The 23225-nt window shown below is 37.1% G+C and overlaps 1 protein-coding gene across 3 annotated transcripts in view; it reads left to right on the top strand.

Annotated features, from left to right (window-relative positions):
* CLASP2 (cytoplasmic linker associated protein 2) overlaps positions 1 to 23225 on the top strand; it is a 181849-nt gene that overhangs the window by 51851 nt on the left and 106773 nt on the right. For all 3 annotated transcript variants that reach the window (XM_060110136.1, XM_060110135.1, XM_060110134.1), the window contains exons 8-10: positions 1992 to 2138; positions 20027 to 20106; positions 22380 to 22472. In XM_060110136.1, coding sequence (XP_059966119.1) covers positions 1992 to 2138; positions 20027 to 20106; positions 22380 to 22472 — 320 coding nt within the window. The remainder of the gene's footprint in view (positions 1 to 1991; positions 2139 to 20026; positions 20107 to 22379; positions 22473 to 23225) is intronic.

Genomic DNA, 23225 nt, shown 5'->3' with positions numbered 1-23225 from the left:
TTGGTAGGAAATAGTGACTTTTGCAGGGGTCAGTGAGGGTGCTTACAGGATGCTGATAGTGATCCGTTGGTCTGGAGACTGGTTACACTGGCATATTCCTTTTGTGAAAATTAATTGAGCTGTGTACTTTAATCTATATACTTTTCTCTGCCTTGTTTTGATAAAAAGGTAAAAATTAATTTCCTAAGAGTTTAAGAATGTTGAGTTAATTATTTTTAAGCAGTAGAGATATTTACTCATTTTAATTCTTGTGTGTGTGTGTGGGAACAGAGAACACTGTTTCCATGGGAACTTCTGGCTACTCAAGTTTTAGTACCTCTCTCTCTGTAGATTTGTGTATACACTCTGTCCCTTTTAGCTACATTTTTTTGTTTCAATATGGTAGTGGCAAATAAAAGCTTATTTGAGATTGTATTAGTGTTTTTAACAGAGCAGTCTCTACAGAGCACAGGTTTTAATTGATCCAAACTGGCTCCCCAATAGCATTATGCTAAAAAAATATATATATTTTTTTAACTAGAAGATACTTCTTTCCTACAAGTTGTGCTAGTTAAGAAAAACACTTGCTGAAATGGAATGTGGTTTATGGGTGTCTACTGAATAGTAAATTTAATGGGTATCTATTTGATTCTTTTTCCAATAAATAAAACAGTCTTAACACTTGTCTGGTATATATATTTTTAAATATATTCAATAGTTGGACTTGCAGTCCTTTGTAGGGATGATTTTATTCTGCTCGATTTGGGTGTTTGCATAGGTAAGGGATACAGACTGAAAGGAAGAGAGTCTGGCACGTTGATGTGAAGCCTGTGGTAAAGCTCCTTGTCTGCCTCGCCCATCTTGTTTGTCGTGGTTGGTTTGTGCAGGGTCCTAGAGAAAACCATCTTCTTGGACGAGTAAAATGCATACATCTTGTGATTTGGAGGGTGGGGTGGGGGTGGGTGGGTTCATTTTATATAAGGAGGTTATACTTGTGTGGTTATTCATAAATATTCCAAAAGGAGCTTTGTAGAGTATTTTAGAATCATTTATGAGAACAAATTGTTCAGTTTGGTTTCTGTGGCCTAAATAAACAGCAAATTGTAAGATTACGTAGTTAATTATGCCAGTAATGAGCACTGTGATACTCCGTATTTTTACTGATGCAATAATAAGCACTCCAGCAGATTGAATATTGCAGAAAACATTTTCTATTTGTATAAATTTTCATGTGAATTAAATAGGAGAAAACAAATGTAGGTTTATAAACCTTTAGTATTGAATGCCCTTGAAATTTTGATATAGACTAAGGATTGCAACTACATGGAGGATTTTTTAAAAGACATGGAGAATTTTTACCTTTCATCTGGCAGTAGCTGCCATAAGATGATGTCACCTTGTAGCTGATTGGCTGTTACAGCACCTAGGGCAGGGAAGAGAAAGAAAAATGCCGGCACAAACCTCAGTGGTGGTTCTGTGGTTGTTGCTGTCTGTTTTTGATAGAATCTTTGATTAGTATCAAATCTATTGTATTTGGCCATGTGAACTATTCAGAGCATCCTAGGGTGAGGAAAATTAAGAGCTTTCAGAGGAATGAGGCGACTGATTTGCAAACGGATCTGTGATTGTAAGTTGCAGAATCTGGGTATAAGGAATAAGGCAGGGTGTGCTGGAAGATGCAGTATGGGAGGAGCTGGCGGAAAATGCTTATATGAGTAGCAAAGAAATGAAAAATGCTTTTTACTGTTCTTAGAGTTAATGTATTCGGTTTTATGTTTTGACTTAATATATATAGGTAGGAAATATAATATTTCAGACTGATTTTAAATTATACTGGGTTATTTTATATAGTGTTAGTCAATATATAAATGCTTATTCAAAGGAGCTTTATTTTGTATTATATTTCATAGAAATTAATGACTTTATATATAGCTTTATTTGATTTTGAGTCTTATGGAAAATTGAGCAAAGCTTAGTTCTCTTAAAATACATTTTTCTAATGATTTGTGCAGATAAAAGCTTTGATGATGAAGAATCAGTGGATGGAAATAGGCCATCATCAGCTGCTTCAGCCTTCAAGGTTCCTGCACCTAAAACATCCGGAAATCCTGTCAACAGTGCAAGGAAGCCTGGTTCAGCAGGTGGCCCTAAGGTTGGAGGTAATGTAAATCCATTTCAAATCTGATGTGCATGCCTCATGCCCTTGATATGGCCACACATAGTTAGAACTTTAGAGGCATATGTTTATTCATGACTGCAGCAGGATTGCAGGTCTGGAGAGTCTGTTGCAACACACAGAAGAATGTGCTGCCTTTTTGAAAATGTTTAAAATATTGTATTTTGATATTTCCTGTCAGAACATATGTGAGTTTGTGTTTTCTTGAGAGTATTTATTTTTCAGAAGCCACAAAAAGATATTTAAGGGAATTTTTTCGGTTTGGGTTTTGTTTTGTTTTTTGTTTTTAAGGAGAGAGCAGGTTTTTCAGAATTTGGCTATTTTCAGATGCTTTAGTTGTTAAAGAAATATTGATTTATGTAATGTTCTTATATATTCATCTAGGGCATGAGTCTTAAATACTCTAACATTGGAAAAATGTTTGAAGATACTGGGTATTGAATAGTTTGTCACAATAGGAAATGGGTGGTGGTCAAGTAAAATTGCCTCAAAAATATTTTCTGGATTAGATAATAATAAATAGGAAAAAACAGGTTTTATGCAGTTATACAGAACATAGTTCATTCTTTGATCATTTTAAAACTATGTCTAGCATATTGTCTAATCTTTGAATTTTTAATGAGTATTTTTTCATATACTAATTAGAAAGTTGTGAGTCCTTTTCAGGTGCTAGTTTTGCCAAGTTTTTATGGTAAAATGAATCCTATAAGAAAAAGGGTAAATATTTAATACTAAAAAGACAATAGTTCCTTTCTTTCCCTTTTTTGTTAATAAATTTGTGTGTTGGTTATAATTTGGGAAAACAGATTTTTCCTTGTTTATGATAGCTAGTGGGAAAATCATGGTCTTCAGGATTTTGTTTTTTCTCTGTCTGTAGTTTTTTAGTAAAAGCAAAAAGGAAAGGAAAATAAACTATATTTTGACCAGGTTCTCTAAGTTGTGTTCTCCTGACCTTTTTATACAACCAAACGTTATTTTCTATGTCATATGATATTCTAAATATAGGAGAACTATTATAAATATTTCATCTTAAATATCTTTAACTAATATGTCATGTAACCAGCAAGAAAGATGGTATGGTATAGGTATACACACACACATATTTGCATGCATATAAATAAATAGATAAATAAAATACTGTTTAATAGAAATGTCTTATTGATTTCTCTGGATATTTTGTGTAATTTATACTTTAGTATTTTAATTATTTTCTTTTTATTTTGCAATTATAGGAGTGTATTCTCATTCAGATGTTAGTTATTATATCCTATTACATGATGTCTATTATGCATTCTTACTTATTTCTGGTAAAAAGTAAATGACATTCTTTGCTTTCTTACTTTTGTAACAAATGGCTACCTTCACTTACTACAAGGGGAATATTTTTTTCTTTATTTTGAGGTATAAGTTTCCAATCTATGATACTATGATAATTATTTTATGAAATTGTCTTATTTGACTTAAAATGGATTAATATTTGAAATTCATGGTGAAAATATTTAACATTTTTGTGAATCTGAGCCAGTAGTTTATAATTAGCTCTGATTTTCATGTTTTACTTTCTTTTCTTAGATGAAAATGGAAGATTCTAGTTTACCTACCAAAGGTCACTTAATTCTGATGTTAATCAAATTGATAAAATCAGATTTCTTTTTAAAGAAACAGCAGACTTTCTTAATGCCATTCCCCCCTTCTCTGATTTGTAGTCCTACCAGATATGAGAATGTAGGTAGCTTTCATGATTGTAGTCATTAATCACTCATACAGATTATATTATCCATCCTGTCAGTGGCCCTTTTGATAAAAATAAGAGAGAGACCTTCGTTCTTTTTTCATTCTCCTCTTCCTCCACTTCCTCCTCAGTCTTTTGGCAGTGCGTATTCATTCTGCAATTTTTAGTTTATTTCTTTTGGTTGCCATAGCTCATTTAGCTTCATTCATTGCCCATTTTTGTAAGAAAAAAGCTATTAGTCAGAGGATACTGATATTGCTTCAGAAATTGTTATTCTTGGCTGTCAGCCCTTCTTTGAAAATTTAACTTTAGATCTTTTTGTTCTTGGCAGAAGCTTATTGATTTTTAAATTAGTTGTAGAATGTTTTCTTAGAGTTGTAGAATCTTTGAGTTAGAAGGGACATTGGGAGTTATATAGTTAAATTTACTATTCAAGTATAGCAATCCCTTTCAAAATATTCCTGATAGATGATTATTCAGCATCTGATTAAATATGTGCTCATGGATTAAAATTTGGGACAAAAACCATCTGCAGTACCACTACGTATAGACATAATCAACTGATAAATTATGATGTACTTTGTTCCAGTTATTTTTATAATAACTTTTCTGACTACTTTTACACATACAAATATTTTCTCAGGAGGAGGACAGAATTGGCACCCTTCCTTTTGTAGTTTTGTATACCTTTTGTCTCATTAATATTTTACCCTGATCATTTCCTCATTGTCTTAAATTATTAATTTAAAACTATTCATGGCTAGTATTCATATCTAGGCTGCTTTCATGTTTTCTGCAGTTATAAGTGGTGCCATCATTCTTTTAAGTATATATTTTATTAGCATATCTCCAATCATTTCCTTGGAATAAATTTTTTTTTTTTTTTTTTTTTTTTTTTGCTGTACGCGGGCCTCTCACTGCTGTGGCCTCTCCCGTTGCGGAGCACAGGCTCCGGACACACAGGCTCCGCGGCCATGGCTCGCGGGCCCAGCCGCTCCGCGGCATGTGGGATCTTCCGGGATCGGGGCACGAACCCTAGTCCCCTGCATCGGCAGGCGGACTCTCAACCACTGCGCCACCAGGGAAGCCCTGGAATAAATTTTTAAAGTTTACTTAATCAAAAGTTACAGGGATTTCTTGTGTTCTTTCAGTTTGGCATAGTATCCTCCAGAAAAGTTATAAGCCATTTCAATTCTGGATAAATTAATTATTTTTTATATTGCATTAAAATCTGCCTCCTTGTAACTTAGGCAGGGAAGATGAATTATCTGTTAACATGATACTTTCAAATACTTGAAGGTTGTCCTGTCTCTCTTTATATAACTATTGTGTTTTCTAGACTGTACAGTTTCTTTCTCATAACTTTACATGGAATAATGGTGATTTAGTCCAGGCATTTTATTTGCTACTCCTTGGTATATAATAAACAGGTATGATTAGTTCCTAATTAAAGGAGTATGGTAGACGGAGGTATACAATAGTGGTATAAGCTAGTCACAGTCCACTGAGTTTAACAAATTTCTTTTCAGAAGGATTACTAAAATAAAAATAAAGTGAGCTTCTTTGGAATCCTGATTGAATCTACTCTGAAGTTTTGGAGTTTAATTTACTTCACTTCTCCCAGAGATATATGTCAAGATTAAAGAGATGTATGCTATTTTTAGCAAAGTATCCTAGCCAGTTAAAGCCAGTAGGACCTGTGTTTAATCTTTAGTGTGTGTTAGTTTTGTTTTGTTCTTTGCCTCGGTGTGCCAACCTTTTCTACTCATATTGTAATTGTGGGGCTTTTAAACCAAGGAGAATTAAAAAAGAAAAGGTTATGGGTTGCTCCCATAACCTTTTCCAAATACATCATGGCTATAAAAATCCATGTTATGTGGATGTCAAAACTGTTACCTTTGTGTTTTGCTAATTAGAATAAGGATAAATTGAATTCCCTTAAATAGTCCATTTTCTGAATAAAATTTGTGACTTCATAATAGGAATTTAGATAAACATATTTTCCCTCCTTTTGGCTTAATGGCTTCAAAACAATTGCTGAATATACCTGATTATTTGTAATACTTACATCTCTGTAGTATTTTAGGTAATAGTTTTTAGAAATTGGGGGATGTTTTTACTTATGTTCTCTCATTTAAACCTCAGAACTCTTGAGTTAGATACTTTATCTCAGTTTTACTGATGAGCAAACTAAAGTTCAGAGAATTTAAGCAACTTGAACAGGTCATGCATCTAATAAGTGGATGAGGCGCAAAAATCACGTTGCTATACTACCACCAACACTAATCTCACTGGGTAAATAAGGACTCTTCTAGATCCTAAAGCTCCTATAATCTACAGGAATGATCACTACTTTCAGGGTCCACAAATCAGTCATTTTAAACCTCAACTAGTATGATTCCCCGCAAAATAGAATATTTGGAAGTAAGCAAACTGGTAATTTTTTCATTATAAATGGAAATACTTTTTAGAGTTTTCTTTTTGAAATTGCCTTTTTAAAGCTTACTGAGTTATAATGTCCTTATTCCTGTACCAATTATTTTGGCTGCTATTCTTTTCTAAAAATAAAAATTGAATTAGATGATGATATAATTGTTTTTGTTTATCATTAGTACCAGATTCTGACGTTAGTGATTTGTCACTGAGGCTTGTATGTAATCATTGAAACACATCATTAACCAAATCATCAATTGTCAAAGTTCTGTTGTTCTCTCTCACTTGCCCATTCATTCAAGCAGACAGAGTATTTTCTCTCTATTGTTTCCGTCTAATATCAAAGACTACTTTGAAATGGTTTTAACTTTGAATTCTTACAATTAGTTAATTACTGTCTTTTCAAATTCAGTAGTACTTACTTGTCTTTAGGGTATTTTGTATTAGTTTTACTTTATGTCTTACCTGAGGTTTTATTAAGAATGTCTAAATATCTGTTTTCCACACATTATGCTAATCATTCCCATTTTTTCCTGTGATGCAAACAACAAAGATGTTTTTCCTTTTAAACAAAGATCATGAAAATCAGTATATATTTAATAAAACAAATCTCACAGAATTTGTTGTTTAATATTGAAATCTAAATTTTTAATTCATAAACCTCAATTTCTTGCTTTTCAACTTATGTAAAACCAAATAACTTTTCTGTTTGTGTATTTTGTTTTGCTTATTTTCTTCCTCCTTCCTTCCCCTTAATGAGGGAATGATACTAAACCCAAAAGATTTTAGCCTTGAAGGGATCTTAAAAGATGATCTGACCACAGTTCAGATGAAGAGACTAAGCCTCAGAAAGTTAAATGATGTATCCAAGATCAGTTAGTTATTAGCAGAGATGAAACAAGGGCCCAGTGTTTGGCCCACTGTCAAGGGCTTTTTGGATTATCTCTGGGTCATCTCCTCACTAATACTGCATATAATACATATTTCATATTTTTATCCCATATAGCAAAACACTATTAATGACATTTGGAATCTAAGGATTGGCCAGTCACCATTCTGTCTTAAATTTCTGTGAATCCCATGTCATTCATCATAAGATGCCCTGGTGCTGTCTCTCTTAACTATGGTTTTAAGGTAAATAAGATTTGAATAATTAACCAATAAATTATTATAAATATAAATCAATAAACTGCCCAATGGCCTACTGTCTCTAAGAATATGTGTGTTTTGCTGTAGTTATTTTCTTGTTTGTTTGTTTGTTTGTTTTTTTTGCTGTACGCGGGCCTCTCACTGCTGTGGCCTCTCCCGTTGCGGAGCACAGGCTCCGGACACACAGGCTCCGCGGCCATGGCTCGCGGGCCCAGCCTCTCCGCGGCATGTGGGATCCTCCGGGATCGGGGCACGAACCCGTGTCCCCTGCATCGGCAGGCGGACTCTCAACCACTGCGCCACCAGGGAAGCCCTGTAGTTATTTTCTTTGTCCTCAGTTTTGTTTTACCTCTTGTGCAAGACTTAAAGTCAAAGAAATTTCATTGTGCAAGGTTTATTTTCTGAAACATTCAGAATGTTTGAGAAGGGAGGAAATTTATATAAACAGCCAACCTATTGTGATTAAAATTAGTAGACATATTGAAGACCCAGTCTCTTCACAGATGAGTTATTGTCTTTATCTACATCTGTATGTAGAGCTTACTGTGTGCAAGGCTTCATGTTAGGCACTGAGGAGACCATAAGAATGCTCAAGAAAGAAAGCAGAAAAGAAATTGGAAAAGAAATTACAATATCTGTCCATGCTCATTATCCCACCAACCAGTGTTCGTGGTTTTTAGTGTTTTGGCCTTTCCATACTTCATTTGCCTATACTTTTTGACTGAGATTTAAGTGTTAGAAAATTACAGTGTCATATAGGTAGGCAAATTTATTTCAAGGTTTGCCTCAGAAAAGAGTGAAATATCATTAATATAGATCGCACATGTGAGGGATTTTCCATTAGTTAGATTTGTTATACTTGATCCATATAAAGTAGAAGTTTGTAATAACTTAAAATTCCAACTTATATTTATTACATTATTACTGAATTGGTAAGAAGCATTATTTCTATGATGGGCATGTTGTAAATTTAATTTTTTCCATTAACTTGGCATTTTTCTTTTTTAGAGCCAGTTTATGTGTTTCTTAACTAATAAATTGAATGGCATAATTTGATTTTTTTAAATATAAAATGTATACTCACTGTTAACAAGTCTAACATTAGAGAAATGTTTAGAAAAAAAAACTTTCATACCATCTTGCTTTTCTAATCTCATTGCCCGGTGTTATGTATGATATTCTTCCACATCTTACTCCATTTTTATTTGTGTAGGTATTTAGATTAGATTTTATTTTTGCCCCCATTAAACATACTAGTAAACACTTTGCAACTTGCTTTTTTTTCACAAAACATCCTTCCGTCCTTCAGCATCAAGAATGAGAGCTATCACATTCTTTTAATAGCTATACAGTGTTCCACATTATTGATGTACCATGATTTAATAAATAATAAACTATTTCTCTGTCAGTGTCATTCAGGTTGTTCGCAACTTTATGCCATTACAAAGAATGCAGGTCTCCATGTACTTATGTATTTGGTCATTCTGGTGCTTCTGATCTGTAGAATAGACTCCTCTAAATGAGGTTGCTTGGTCAAGGGTGTGTGTGCTTTTAATTTTTTTTTTTAACATCTTTATTGGAGTATAATTGCTTTACAATGGTGTGTTAGTTTCTGCTTTATAACAAAGTGAATCATGTGCTTTTAATTTTAATAAAGACATTATTTTACCTTCTCCAGCCTTGAATATAACAGGTTCATTTTGATGGGTGAAAAATGGTACTTCTTTTTCTTAATCCTCATCCGCCTGTCCAGCCAGCCAGCAGCTAACAAATGTTTACTGAAAGCTTTTAGTATGCTGCTATTCTCGTAATCTCTGGGAAATATCAGTGAACAAGAACAAAGACCCTGTCCTCCCAGAGTTTATATTCCAGTGAGATTCAGAATATTTAAATTCATTAATAGGGATTAGCATATCCTCTTGTGTGAATTGTAATTTGTTATTATTTGCCCATTTTTTAATTGGGCTGTTTTGTCTTCTTATCAGTTTGTTACAGTTTTTAAAATATTAGGCCTTTTTTTTTTTTATTTTTTTTTTATTTTTTTTTTTTTTGCGGTATGCGGGCCTCTCACTGTTGTGGCCTCCCCCGTTGCGGAGCACAGGCTCCGGACGCGCAGGCCCAGCGGCCACGGCTCACGGGCCCAGCCGCTTCGCGGCATATGGGATCCTCCCAGACCGGGGCACGAACCCGTATCCCCTGCATCGGCAGGCGGACTCTCAACCACTTGCGCCACCAGGGAGGCCCTAGGCCTTTTATGCTTTTATTAAAAGTGACAAATATTTCTTCAGTTTCTCCTCTGCCTATGGCATTTTTATGTCAAAATTTAAAAATTTTTGTTTTGGTAGGTAAAATATCTATCCTTTTTTTTTTAACTTCCCAATTTCCTGTCTTGAATAAGAAGGACTATTGTCTAGTCCCCAAAGTTTATACAAATAATCTAATTTATCCTAAAACATAAATTATTTTACATTTAGTTTGTTCAGTATATCTGGAATTTTTTGTATAAAGTGACAGTATTTTCATTTTAATTTCTTTTCTTCCTTATGTATGGGCAAGTTAATGTCGATGCAATTGGATAAAACATTCTTTACTCCATTGAATTGAGATACTACTAACTGGATGTATTTTGGTTACTGATGTTCCTGATGCTTATCTGTACTTATTCTAGCTTTTTAGTGAGTGGTTTCCCAAACTTTTTATTATGAAAAATTTTAAGCATATAGAAAAGTTGGCATGCAGTAAACACTCATCACCTAGATTTAGTAACTAGCATTTTGTCATATTTGTTTTAACCATCTCCATATAGATATATTCCCACACGTATTCTTTTTTCTTCCAAAACTCAATAGTTGGAAAGTAAATTGTAGACATCATGACATTTCAGCCATAAATATTTAATATATACCTCCTAAGACTTAAAGGTGTGCTTCATTATAACCGTAATACAATTATCATATGCCAGAAAATTCCATAATATTATGTATAAAACAATCCCTTCACCAACTTTTTTTTTTTTTTTTTTTTTGCTGTACGCGGGCCTCTCACTGCTGTGGCCTCTCCCGTTGCGGAGCACAGGCTCCGGACACACAGGCTCCGCGGCCATGGCTCGCGGGCCCAGCCGCTCCGCGGCATGTGGGATCTTCCGGGATCGGGGCACGAACCCTAGTCCCCTGCATCGGCAGGCGGACTCTCAACCACTGCGCCACCAGGGAAGCCCCCTTCACCAACTTTTATACCATGACATTGACTTTTTTTTAAAGAGTCTATGCAAGTTGTCTTTTAGATTGTCCCATGCTGTGGATTTGTCTGATTTCTTTTTGGTGATATTTAACTTGTTCCTTTAAGCTCTTTTATTTTTTGTAAGTTTATTCTAACTATATACCTCCTTTTAAGCACTTCCATTCTATATTCAAATTTCCTCAAATGTCCTAAAAATATTTTCTAATAAGTGATTCTGTGGGGCCAGAAAGAAAAATTTACTGTTTGTTAGTTCAGGAATGCCCTCTTCTGTTGATATAGTGAAATGCAACTTCTTTTCTAAATGATACATGGAAGGCTTTCTATTCAGTGCTTCTGATTCTGTGATACCATCTCATTTCAATAGAACTGTTATCTTCTCTTTCTTCCTTTCCTTTATCCACCAAGCTTTGAAGGAATACCTCCCCCTTCTAAGTGCTACTTATCTCTTGTTCTGAGGGGAACCATATTTGATGTCTTTGTACTCCACTGCCAAGATCCTCCTCTTCCATACAAATTCCTTGGATTTTTCTTTCCAGTGAGGACTCTGTAATTGACATTGCTGGTTTTGGATGTTTATATTTCCCCATTTACCTGTAAATTGAAGTTTTGTTTTGTTTTGTTTGCGTTACACGGGCCTCTCACTGCTGTGGCCTCTCCCGTTGCAGAGCACAGGCTCCGGACGCGCAGGCTCAGCAGCCATGGCTCACGGGCCCAGCCGCTCCGCGGCACGTGGGATCCTCCCGGACCGGGGCATGAACCCGTGTCCCCAGTGTTGGCAGGCGGACTCTCAACCACTGTGCCACCAGGGAAGCCCTGTAAATTGAAGTTTGAAGTGAGAACTTGTATTATGTATGTGCTGTGGACAGTTTTATTTGTTTTTCTTTTTGATCTCTGGTTTTCGGAGTATTTAGTAAAACATTTGATTTGAATTTGGATGACTACCATTTTCCCATGGGAATCAGAATGTCTACTGTAAGTTTTAAAATTGGGTAAGGAAATAACCTTTTTTTTTACTAGATAATCCATTATCTCAGCATTGTTGTTGAATTTTAGGCATTATTATTGAATTACTTTCCTTGTTGATCTGAATCACTTCTTTGTCGTGTATCAAATTTTTGTACATTTGTGGGTCTGTTTCGAAGTTTGTATTTTGTTCATTTGATTAGTTGGCCTATCCCTGCACTAAAACCTAACTGTCATCATTATCTTAGGTTTGTAACTGTTCATTTCTGGTAGGGCAAGTACTTCCTCCCTTTTCTTATAAGGATTATCTCAACAGTTCTTGGCCCATTGCCCTTCCAAATTTTAGAATCAGCTTGACAACTTCCACAAGAAATCCTGTTGGAGGCTTGATTATGGCAGTACTTTGGGAAGACTGGACATCTTTATGATACTGAGTCTTCCTGTCCATGAACACAGAATATCTATCCATTTATTTTAGCGCTCTTTAATGTCTCATTAAAATTTATTCTTTTTCCACCTCAAGGTTTTTCACTTTTTTTGTTTTGTTTTTGTTTGTTTGGTTTGTTTTATTTCTAGATACCTCAGAATATTTTTATTTTATGTTAAAAAACATAGTTTTTTTTTTTTTGGCTGCGTTGAGTCTTCACTGCTGTGTGCGGGCTTTCTCTAGTTGCGGCGAGCGGGGGCTACCCTTCGTTGCAGTGCGTGGGTTTCTCATTGCAGTGGCTTTTGTTGTTGCAGAGCATGGGCTCTAGAGCGCAGGCTCAGTAGTTGTGGCACATGGGCTTAGTTGCTCCGCAGAATGTGGGATCTTCCCGGACCAGGGCTCAAACACGTGTCCCCTGCATTGGCAGGTGGATTCTTAACCACTGTGCCACCAGGGAAGTCCCAAAAGCATGGTATTTTTTTTTAATTGTAAAACTTCATTGAAAGAAATTTTAAAAGTCATAAATAAATGGACATACTACATTCCTGGATAGGAAAACAGTATTACAAAGATCATGAGTTCTCCGCAAATTCATCTATAGAGTCAACGCATTTTCTTTTTTTTTTTTAAATTGAGGTATAGTTGACATGCAACTTTATATCAATTTCAGTTGTACAATATAATGATTCAATATTTGTATATATTGCAAAATGATCACAATAAGTCTAGTTAACATCCATCACCATACACAGTTACAGAGCTTTTTTTCCCTTGTGATGAGAACTTTTGAGATTTACTCCCTTGGCAACTTTCACATATGCAGTACAGTGTCAACTCTAGTCACCATGCTGTACTTTACATCCCATGGCTTATTTATTTTATAACTGGAAGTCTGTACCTTTTGACTCCCTTCACCTATTTCATCCACCCCTTGCCTCTGGCAACCACCAATCTGTTCTCTGTATCTGTGTGCTTGTTTTTTTTGTTTGTTTGTTTTTTAGATTTCACATATAAGCGAGATCATACTGTATTTGTCTTTCTCTGTCTGATTTATTTCACTCAGCATGATGCCCTCAAGGTTCCTGGACATAGTATTTTCTTAATTTAAAATTTCTAACTTTGTTGCTGATGCATAGAAATGAAATCAATTATTATATTTTGATTTTATATCTAGTCACCTAGCTAAAGTTTAATTTTTAATGATTTTACTGTATATTATTTTGGGTTTTCTATCTACACCAGGATTTGGCAAATTACAGCCAGCAGGCCAAATGTGTCCTTGCTATCTGATTTTAGAAATAAAGGTTTATTGGAATGTCGGGGAACTAAGGTCCTGCATGCCCTGCGGCCAAAAATAGATAGATGGATGGATAGATAGATAGATAGACAGACAGATAGACAGTGTACAGCTCAGTGTTTTCAAAAAAGAAAAACTGTTTAAGTGGACCCACGTAGTTCAAACCTGTTTTGTTCAAGGATCAAAAGTATTTAAAATTTGATTGTGAGCTCATTGCTTGAACTTAATTAGTGGAAGTCCTTCAGGTCCAAATTGGGGATTCTAGAAGCTTTCCTCTGAGAAGTTTTTTTTCTGCTGGACACTGGGGAATCACCAATCAGGGACCCCTTCAGCCTCTCCTAGGTCTTGTCTCAACCAGAATTCTCAGTTACTCTTCTCCACCTCTTTACTGGGAACTCCACTTTTCAATAGGGAAAGCTGCAAAGTCACATTGTAAAAGGAGCAATTGTCAAGAATGAGAGCTACCCTTGCAGCCAGCCTACTGCAGCTTGCCCTCTGACCACGATAATTTACATGCCTCCCACACACAAAATGCACTCATGGACATTTCCCAAAAGTCTCATCCTAATTATACCATCAGGCTCAAAGTCCGTGATCCTTTGATCTGCATCAGGTCCAGATGTATATGAGGTTTCTCTCCTCTGGTGTGGCTCCTCTCCATGCAGAGGCCTCTGAACTAAAAAGACATCTACTTGGGCTTCCCTGGTGGCGCAGTGGTTGAGAATCCACCTGCCGATGCAGTGGACAGGGGTTCATGCCCCAGTCCAGGAAGATCCCACATGCCGCGGAGTGGCTGGGCCCGTGAGCCATGGCCGCTGAGCCTGTGCTCCACAACGGGAGAAGCCACAACAGTGAGAGGCCCGCGTACCGCAAAAAAAAAAAAAAAAAAGACATCTACTTGCACCCTATATACTCAACATACAGGACAGAAAAACCATAATAGATACTCCCATTAAAAAAAGGGGAGGGAGGGCTTCCCTGGTGGCGCAGTGGTTGAGAGTCCGCCTGCCGATGCAGGGGACACGGGTTCGTGCCCCGATCCCGGAAGATCCCACATGCCGCGGAGCGGCTGGGCCCGCGAGCCATGGCCGCGGAGCCTGTGTGTCCGGAGCCTGTGCTCCGCAACGGGAGAGGCCACAGCAGTGAGAGGCCCGCGTACAGCAAAAAAAAAAAAAAAAAAAAAAGAGGGGGGGGGAGGGGCTTCTCTGGTGGCGCAGTGGTTAAGAATCCACCTGCCCAGTGCAGGGTACATGGGTTCGAGCCCTGGTCCGGGAAGATCCCACATGCCGTGGAGCAAATAAGCCCGTGCACCACAACTACTGAGCCTGCACTCTGGAGCCCATGAGCCACAACTACTGAAGCCTGTGTGCCTAGAACCTGTGCTCTGCAACAAGAGAAGCCACCGCCATGAGAAGCCTGCACACTGCAACGAAGAGTAGCCCCCGCTCGCCGCAACTAGAGAAAGCCTGCACACGGCAACAAAGACCCAATGCAGCCAAAAATTTTTAAAAAATAAATAAGTTTCTTTAAAAAGGTTGGGGGAACAGGAACTTCATAGTAGTCACTGATTTATAGCAATTTTGAAATCCAACAGGAACTTGCTTTCAGGTTCCCTTATTACAGGGGTCATGAATGTTCCATCATGAAGGTTTCATTCTCTCTTTGGGTGTGCTTCTCTAAATCAGTGTTTTCTTCTGTTCTTGGTTTCGCCCTGGACTCTGGGCTCTGCCCGCGAAATCTTTTCTTCTTTTGTATCAAAATGTCCTGTGTTTTCAGCTGAGTGTCTTTTACAACCTACTTCCCTTAGAAAGTTGGGGATCCAGAAAGCTCTTCTGTCTTTTCATAGCACTCTTCAAAAGCACTAATAGTGCTTTCATTAGTGTAACTCTCTTTAAAAATTATAGATTTTGTATGAATTTCATCAAGCTTCCTGCCATATTTCCCTCCATGTTGTTTTTCCAGCATTTATTTTTCTCTTCAGTGCTAGTCGCTTCATTGTAGCATGAGAAGAACCTGCCTCTTTCCATATCTAAGACTTTGCTCTCCTTGCTCCTGTATCTGTACTTTACCCTTTGTTTCATTCACCATTGTATCCAGCACTTCACCTTATTAGTAGTTAAGGACTAAGTAGAATGGAGTTTTCTCTTTATACTTGAACCTTTTAAAGTAGTATTTGAGGATTTCTGAGAATGCCTCGTCTAGGCAGTCTGGCACACTAGAAACCATGATATCTCCTGAATGACAGTACCCTCTAATCCCCCTTCCCCTCCCTCTGCTTCCCAACCAAGTGATTACCAGCTTAGAGTGGATTCTAGAGCAGGGATCAGCAAACTGTAGTGCACAGGCCAAATCCAGCCAACTGTCTGTTTTTGTTTCACCCATGAGCTAGGAATATTTTTTACATCTTTAAATGATTAAAAATAGTCAAAAGAAGGATAATATTGTGTGACATGTGAAAACTGTATGAAATTCAAATTTCAGTGTCCACAAATAGACCTTTATTGGAATACAACCTTGTTCATTGTATATTGTCTGTGACTGCTTTCAGGCTACAATGGCAGAGTTGAGAAATGGCAACAGGAACCATATGGCCCATAAAGTCTAAAATATTTACTCTCTTGTCCTTTACAGAAAAAAATTACTGACCTCTGTTTTAGAGTGGTTAGACAGCTGGGCAAAGCTCTTCTGTTCTGTTTCAGCCCATTAATATTTTCTGGTACGATTGTTAACACAGTTATATTTGAAAGGGCTTTAGTAGAATTGGAAGCCAGCTTCGCTTGTCCCTTCAGCCCAACCTCTACTTGTGCTCCTGCTCTCAAACGTAATTTATCTAAATACATCTCTTGGTGTGCACACTCATTCTCCTTTTCTTGCAGTAATATTTGACATTAAAGCCCATTACTCTTTTTGACTGTCTTCCTATGTAATTCATTCTCCTTGCTGGTGCTAAAGGGATTTTATAGTATTTTTGGGTGAACTTTTTAAAGCTGTATCAGAAAATGGAGTGATGATTGTGAGATAAAACAGTTCATTCAACAGTTTATTCTTGGCCCATTACTCTTTTTGACTGTCTTCTTATGTAATTCATTCTCCTTGCTGGCGCTAAAGGGATTTTATAGTATTTTTGGGTGAACTTTTTAAAGCTGTGTCAGAAAATGGAGTGATGATTGTGAGATAAAACAGTTCATTCAACAGTTTATTCCCTGTGCAGGGATCCTTTTCCTACTTTGTAGGCCAGACAGTCAAAACCAAGGTGAGGGGGAACATTAGGCAAACATGGATTGTAAAAAGGTTTACTTGTAATACATGCAAGGTATAAGCAAGGTTAGAATGGGGAGCTCAGAATGTCCTCTGTCTTTACACTATTCGTATATCCCAAACACATTAGCAGCCCCTCTGCTTAAACAAAGTGATTCTCCAAGGTAAGAGTGAGGTAGATTAGGTTTAACTATTCAGACCATGCAAGTTCTTACCAAATTTGGTAATGCCCATGTCCAGGTTTAGAGACCTAACTGTCATATCTGAGATAGTCACAAGGCTGCATTTATTTGTCTCTGCATCTTCTGTGGGACTTTTAAAAGCCATTATATTCTACTCCCCCACCACTCCCTACTAGCTTATTTGGCCCTAGTCATAAGAAATTACTGCATAATAAAGAAATTATGATTAGAGTAAATTGTGACTTTCAAAGTTAGACTTTCCTGTGTATGTCCTTAGTCATTGGCATATTTTTCTGGCCTTATCTGGGATCTGTTCAGATGCTCTGCATCCCCTTGAAGGATTTTGACATTGTGTTATGGCTGGCGGGTTAATGTATCGACGTTAGCATTCTGTTGTATGTATGATACCTTAGTAAACTGCATATACACTGTAGTAATCCTTCATACTGATTTCCCCTTCACTTCTCCATTCCTCTGTAAAAACTTTCTGTCTTCCACACTTCAGTACACTAAGGTTAACTGGCTCTGCTCTGGTACATCTGCACAGGTCTCCTCTACCACTTGAGATGTATACTTTCTAGGCGTCCGTTGTTTGTTCTCAAACTTGCCTAATGGTTGCTCTTATTATCGTAACAAAGTAATTTACAAGAAGTGGTGATATAAAGGAACAAAATATATTAATTAATGTGGAAAGAACTTTTTTTTTTTTTTTTTTTTTTCTGCGGTACGCGGGCCTCTCACTGTTGTGGCCTCTCCCGTTGTGGAGCACAGGCTCCGGACTCGCAGGCCCAGCGGCCATGGCTCATGGGCCCAGCCACTCCGCGGCATGTGGGATTTTCCTGGACCGGGGAACGAACCCGTGTCCCCTGTATCGGTAGGCGGACTCTCAACCACTGTGCCACCAGGGAAGCCCCAGGAACTTTGTTTTTATGAAAACTGTGTTGAATGTTTAGGAACTGCTTGGTAAGGACCAGTCCCTAACGAAATTTCTGTTCAGTGCTTTAGACAAAGACAACTGTGAAAGTTTGGGAAGAAATTGTAAAAATCTAGGCATATGCACTCCTATCAGAGGACCCATTGTCGAAAGCAATAAACCCTGCCATATTAAGAGATTGTAAATGAATGTAGTATCTTATAATATGTTAAGATAATATGGTTAGCTATCTTTTTGTTTCTTTGCTTTAGCTGATTATTTTCAGGTAATCAGTTAGTTACTAGTACTGATTATGGGCATGGGGTTGGGAGTTTTATTATTTTATTGGATTTTTTAATATCTAGGGAGTAACTATAATTTATTTACTCTTGTAATTGAATTTCCTATAGCAAGCATGCATCCATTCCTCTTTTAGTTTATGAAATTGTCATTGCTTTTAATTTGCAGTTTTATATTGCCTTAAACTTTATGCTGTTCTGTGGTCCATCTCTTACTGCTGTTGAAACTCATATACAAAGACCTTCTGAGGTTTTTGTTTGTTTTTAAGATAAGAAGCTTTTTATACACCTTTGGAAATCCTGAGTATTTTTTAGGATGATTTTTTTAAGTCCAGTTTTGCAGCATTAATATTTCCTTTGGTAGATGATAAACTTAATTGAAGAGATATTTTCTGTTTAATTTTTTAACCAGAGAGATTTTTTAAGTGAGTTGTCCATTGGAATGTACATCTTAGGTATTTGAAAACCATTTCATGTGTTGGATTTTTACCATGAAGAAAATAAATAATAAGTAGAGTTATCAGCCAGATTTCAGTCAGAAGACAGAATCCACAAGTTATTTTTGCAGAGAGAATTTAATATAATTTGTTAAATGGGTACTGATGAATTAAGAATGCAAGAAGAGAACACTAAAGTATCATGGAAGAGGCCGAGGAGGCGAGAAGATAACTGACCCTTCTGCCAGCTTCACAGTCCATCAGTGCAGAGCCTTCCCGGCTTTATTCTCCTTCCCCCCCAAACAGGTGTCTCCTCCCCAGCTACCTATACCACAGTACTCTCAGCGGCTGTGTTAAGATTCCTTGGTTGAGCTTTGTGACGACAGTTCTCCGTGAAGCCAAGTTCCCTCTGTTGACTCTGGTTTCTCCACTGTCATTGTCTTCTGCACAACAATTACATATAGCAGCTGAGTACCCGGGAAATAATATTTATAATTCATACTACTTCTGTTAAACAACTCCCCTCCCCATTTAAATACTGGTTAATTTGAAATAAAATAAAATAAAGTATCATGGATGTAGCAATCACAGTAAATAGCTCCTACCCCTAAAGCTGGAAGAACAAAATGAGGTTAAAATTATTGAAACATAGAGGCTTAGAGGAGAGGCCCTGCAGAGCTGTGACTTGACCTCTGAGGAGCAGGTACTAGCTGTCTGGTGTCTCTGTCAGGCATAGTGAGCTGGTTTCAGTGAATGTTAGAAAAACTGCAGTCTGGAACTGCTACTGAAATGAGCAACCTGCCAGAGTTGCTAGGGTTTTACTGACAAGAAGAGGAAGTAGTTAGGAAGGAGCAGGTCCCTTCTTCCTTCAGCTTTCATTCTTTCCAGCATCCCTATTGACACAGTTTAACAGGAAACCATTAGAATCAGCAGAAAAATGGTTTGTTCAGTCCTAGGCCCAACATCACAATATAAAAGAGTGTATTTGGAGCTGAAAGACAATAGCTAATTATTGGCTCTTAAACAACTACTGCCTACTAAGTTTACTTTTTTATTGTGTATGTGCAATAAAAGATTTGTTTGTATATTTAAAGTTAATTTCAAGACCCTCATTTCTTTCACATTTGCTTTCCTGACCACTGCAGCACATGTGGATCCTCTGCCTCACTTATTTGGCAGCGTTATTGACATTTAGGGTCATATAAACTGACTGCTCAGCTTTTTAAATGTTTATCCTTTCGCCTGTATTTCTTGTGTCCTTGCTCTTTCATTGAATGAGGGATGAGAGGGCTCTGTTCTTATAGTTTGGATTCTACTACCAGCCTCATCTAGTACCTTACAGAGAGTTAATCAACTACTGCTAAGTACCTTCTCTTTTCTGAAAAGTTGGAGATTTTTTTAATACCTTCTTATAAAATGGAATGTCTCAAAATTATGCCTTTTTCATATCAAAAGAGTTAATATAATATTTTTCATGGTGTTCTTAGTGCTAAAATGCTTAAAAGTAAACTTTAAAAAATAAATTTATTTTTAATTATCAGGTGCTTCTAAGGAAGGAGGTGCCGGAGCAGTTGATGAAGATGATTTTATAAAGGCTTTTACAGATGTCCCTTCTATACAGGTAAGGATGCCAGTAAAGTGGCATTCCCCGTGAATATTGCCTATGTACCTGTTTGTAATATTATTTATTTTTGTCCCTGTTTTCCAAATTCTTTTCTTCCTGAATTGACTTACCAAACTTTTATTTGTTGGTACAATTAGACTTCCAAGTGATTTTTTCAGTGAGGCTGAAATAAAATTGAATCCATTCATATCATTGAATCATATTACATTGCAGTGTCCCAACTACATCCACTTTTTTTTCTTAAAGGTGCCTATGATACAATGTTCTTCCATTTTTTTCCTCCTACCTTTCTGTCCACTTCATCTCTTTATCCTTTAAAGCCACATCCTTCTTTACTTGACTGTTGAATACTGCGATTTCCTAAGGGTTGGTTCTAGGCCTCTCTTCTCGCTCTCCATTTCCTTCCTTCCTTCGAATCCGTGGCTTCCTGCCTTTACATAGGTAATGCACAGGTTTTTATCGCTCAGCCAGAACTCTCTTTAGTGCAAAACTAATTTTTCCACTGATTGTTTATTTGACATCTCCTTTTAGATGTCTCAGAGGCATCTCAAATTCAAGGTGCACACAGCTGAACTCATGATCTTCCCCTTTCAAACCTACTCTTCCAGTGTTTTATATGTGGAAACCTAATCAGTTACACAAGTTAGAAACCTAGGAATTATTTTATTGCAGCCAATTCCTAACTTAGTGATATTCAAACTTCTTCTCTCTGTATGCCCTCTAAAAGAATGTTTAAAAAATTATGTACCCCCTCACTGAAGTAAATTATTGAGTCGACCCTTTTTTCCCTTGTTAGGGGAGGGGGAGCCTGGCATTGTATTCCAGAGCAAAGCATCAAAATAAGATTAGGAGTGGGAGAGGAACCTGCCTTTCTTTTTAAATATGGCAGAAGGACTTTTGTGAAGGGAAAGTGGGAGGCAGGAAAGGCTCAGAAGCCTCCAGTGATCACTCTGTAACAAATGTTTATCTGGTTCCCCTCCTGCCTCTTCAGCCTTGTCTCATGCCTTGCTCCCCTTTGTACTCTTGTTTTTGGCAAGTTTTTGTTTTAAGTAAAAGGGGAATTTAATGGCTGTTGAAAGTGGAAAATATAAATAGGACCTATTTGTTGGCAGTATCTGTTTGTACTACTCAGATGGTACCTAGGACCCCATTCTTTCTTATGTCTCATTTCTGGATTCTTCTGCATCGTCTTCCCTCATGGTCAGCAACATGGCTGCAGCTGTCCAAGCATCACTCCCTTAGTATCCTCTGCCTCTTCCCCAGTTGACCATGTAAAACTTTGAAATTCACTCTAACTGAACTAATTTAGGTCGTTAGCCCACCTCTGAACCTTGACTGTGATGTAGAGAAATACTGTGCACTGACTGACTTAGGCCTTGGGTCACTGTCTCTTCCCCTGATCCCCTTTGCACTCTTTACTACTGTACTTGGCCTTCTTTCAGTTTCTTTCTGTCACAGAGCCTTTGCACATGCTGTTCACTGCAGGGAAGGCTGATCTTTCTCTATTTTGTCTAATGATGTCTGCCTCGTGCTTTAGCTCTCAATTCAAGCTTGACTTTCCTAACTAGTTCAAACCCCTTATTGTATGTATACTTTCATGGCAGTATGTACTTCTCCTTGGTGATACTTTCTATTTTCAATTTCATATTTTATATCATTTGATTAATATTTTTCTTTCCCTGACTAGATTATAAGTTCCGTAAGGCAAAGACCATGACTATTTTTGCTCACCATAGTGTCCTTAGTGCCTAGAATGTTACATCCCTGTTATGTGAATATTTGTTAAGTGAATGAAAGGATAATGGAGTTTGGCAGACAGTTAGCTCCAGAGGGAATAAAACATGTAGCTCTCCTGGCTACAGTTTAGCGAGACGGTCGGAGGAGGGACTAACCTAAAACATGTCCTTTTGCAATATTGTGTAATAAGTATACGAATGCAATAGATATGTTATATACCTGAAGTCATTCTGAGAACTCAGTCCTGTTTTTACTAATCTGTAGGATATTTGCATTTTGTTTTTAAATGACAAAGTACTTTAAAAGTATATTTGAAGTTACTCATAAGTGGGGAAATACCCTTACCTGGGTAACAGGTAAGGAAGACAAAACATTTTATTTTATTATTATCTATAATGTATTTTCATTCTCCATTTAAAAATGGTGCTAGAATGGGAAATGATACTATTACTGGAAAGATTATTTGAACATGAGGGCATAATTTTGCTGTGGCAAGAAATATTAATGTTATAATTTTGCATCTTTTCTTTAAGATCTATTCTAGTCGAGAACTTGAAGAAACATTAAATAAAATCAGGGAAATTTTGTCAGATGACAAACACGACTGGGATCAGCGTGCCAATGCAGTAAGTTTTTTATTTTTTATTTTCTTATCCCTCTCCTTTTTTTTTTTCAGTGTTCTTTATCAAAAACTTGGAAATTCAATAGTAGTACTATCTGGTATTTGCTTATGAAATAGAGAGTCTGATAGGTAACATTTCTTTCTAGAAGACACATTGAGGTAATAGGCCTTTTCTTAGTTAGGGTCCATTGTTTTCTGTTTTGCTAATCAGGTGGAGCCTGTCTCACGCATTTGTTAGTGTTTCCACATGTGCTACTTTTTGAACTTCATTGATGCCTTGGGACCATGACTCTCCTTAGGGTTACATAGTTGTGGAGTAAAGGGAACCCTCCTGCACTGTTGGTGGGAATGTAAATTCATAGGGATGGCATTAAATCTGTAGATTGCTTTGGGTAGTATGGCCATTTAACAGTATTAATTCTTCCAATCCAAGAGCATGGGATGATTTCTTTGAATCATCTTTAGCTTCCTTTATCAACGTGTTATGGTTCTCAGCATATAAGTCTTCCACCTCCTTGTTCAGGTTTATTCCTAGTTTTTTTTTTTTTTTAATGTGATTTATAAAGGGAATTTTTTTTTTTTTTTACTTTTTCTTTCTGATAGTTTATTGTTAATGTAAAGAAATGCAACAGGGTTTCCCTGGTGGCGCAGTGGTTGAGAGTCCGCCTGCCGATGCAGGGGACACGGGTTCGTGCCCCGGTCCGGGAGGATCCCACGTGCCGCGGAGCGGCTGGGCCCGTGAGCCATGGATGCTGAG

Source organism: Mesoplodon densirostris, chromosome 10 (genome assembly GCF_025265405.1).
Source record: "Mesoplodon densirostris isolate mMesDen1 chromosome 10, mMesDen1 primary haplotype, whole genome shotgun sequence".
NCBI lineage: Eukaryota > Metazoa > Chordata > Mammalia > Artiodactyla > Ziphiidae > Mesoplodon > Mesoplodon densirostris.
Note: the sequence above shows the minus strand (reverse complement) of the source record. Positions and strands in the feature narration are given on the sequence as shown.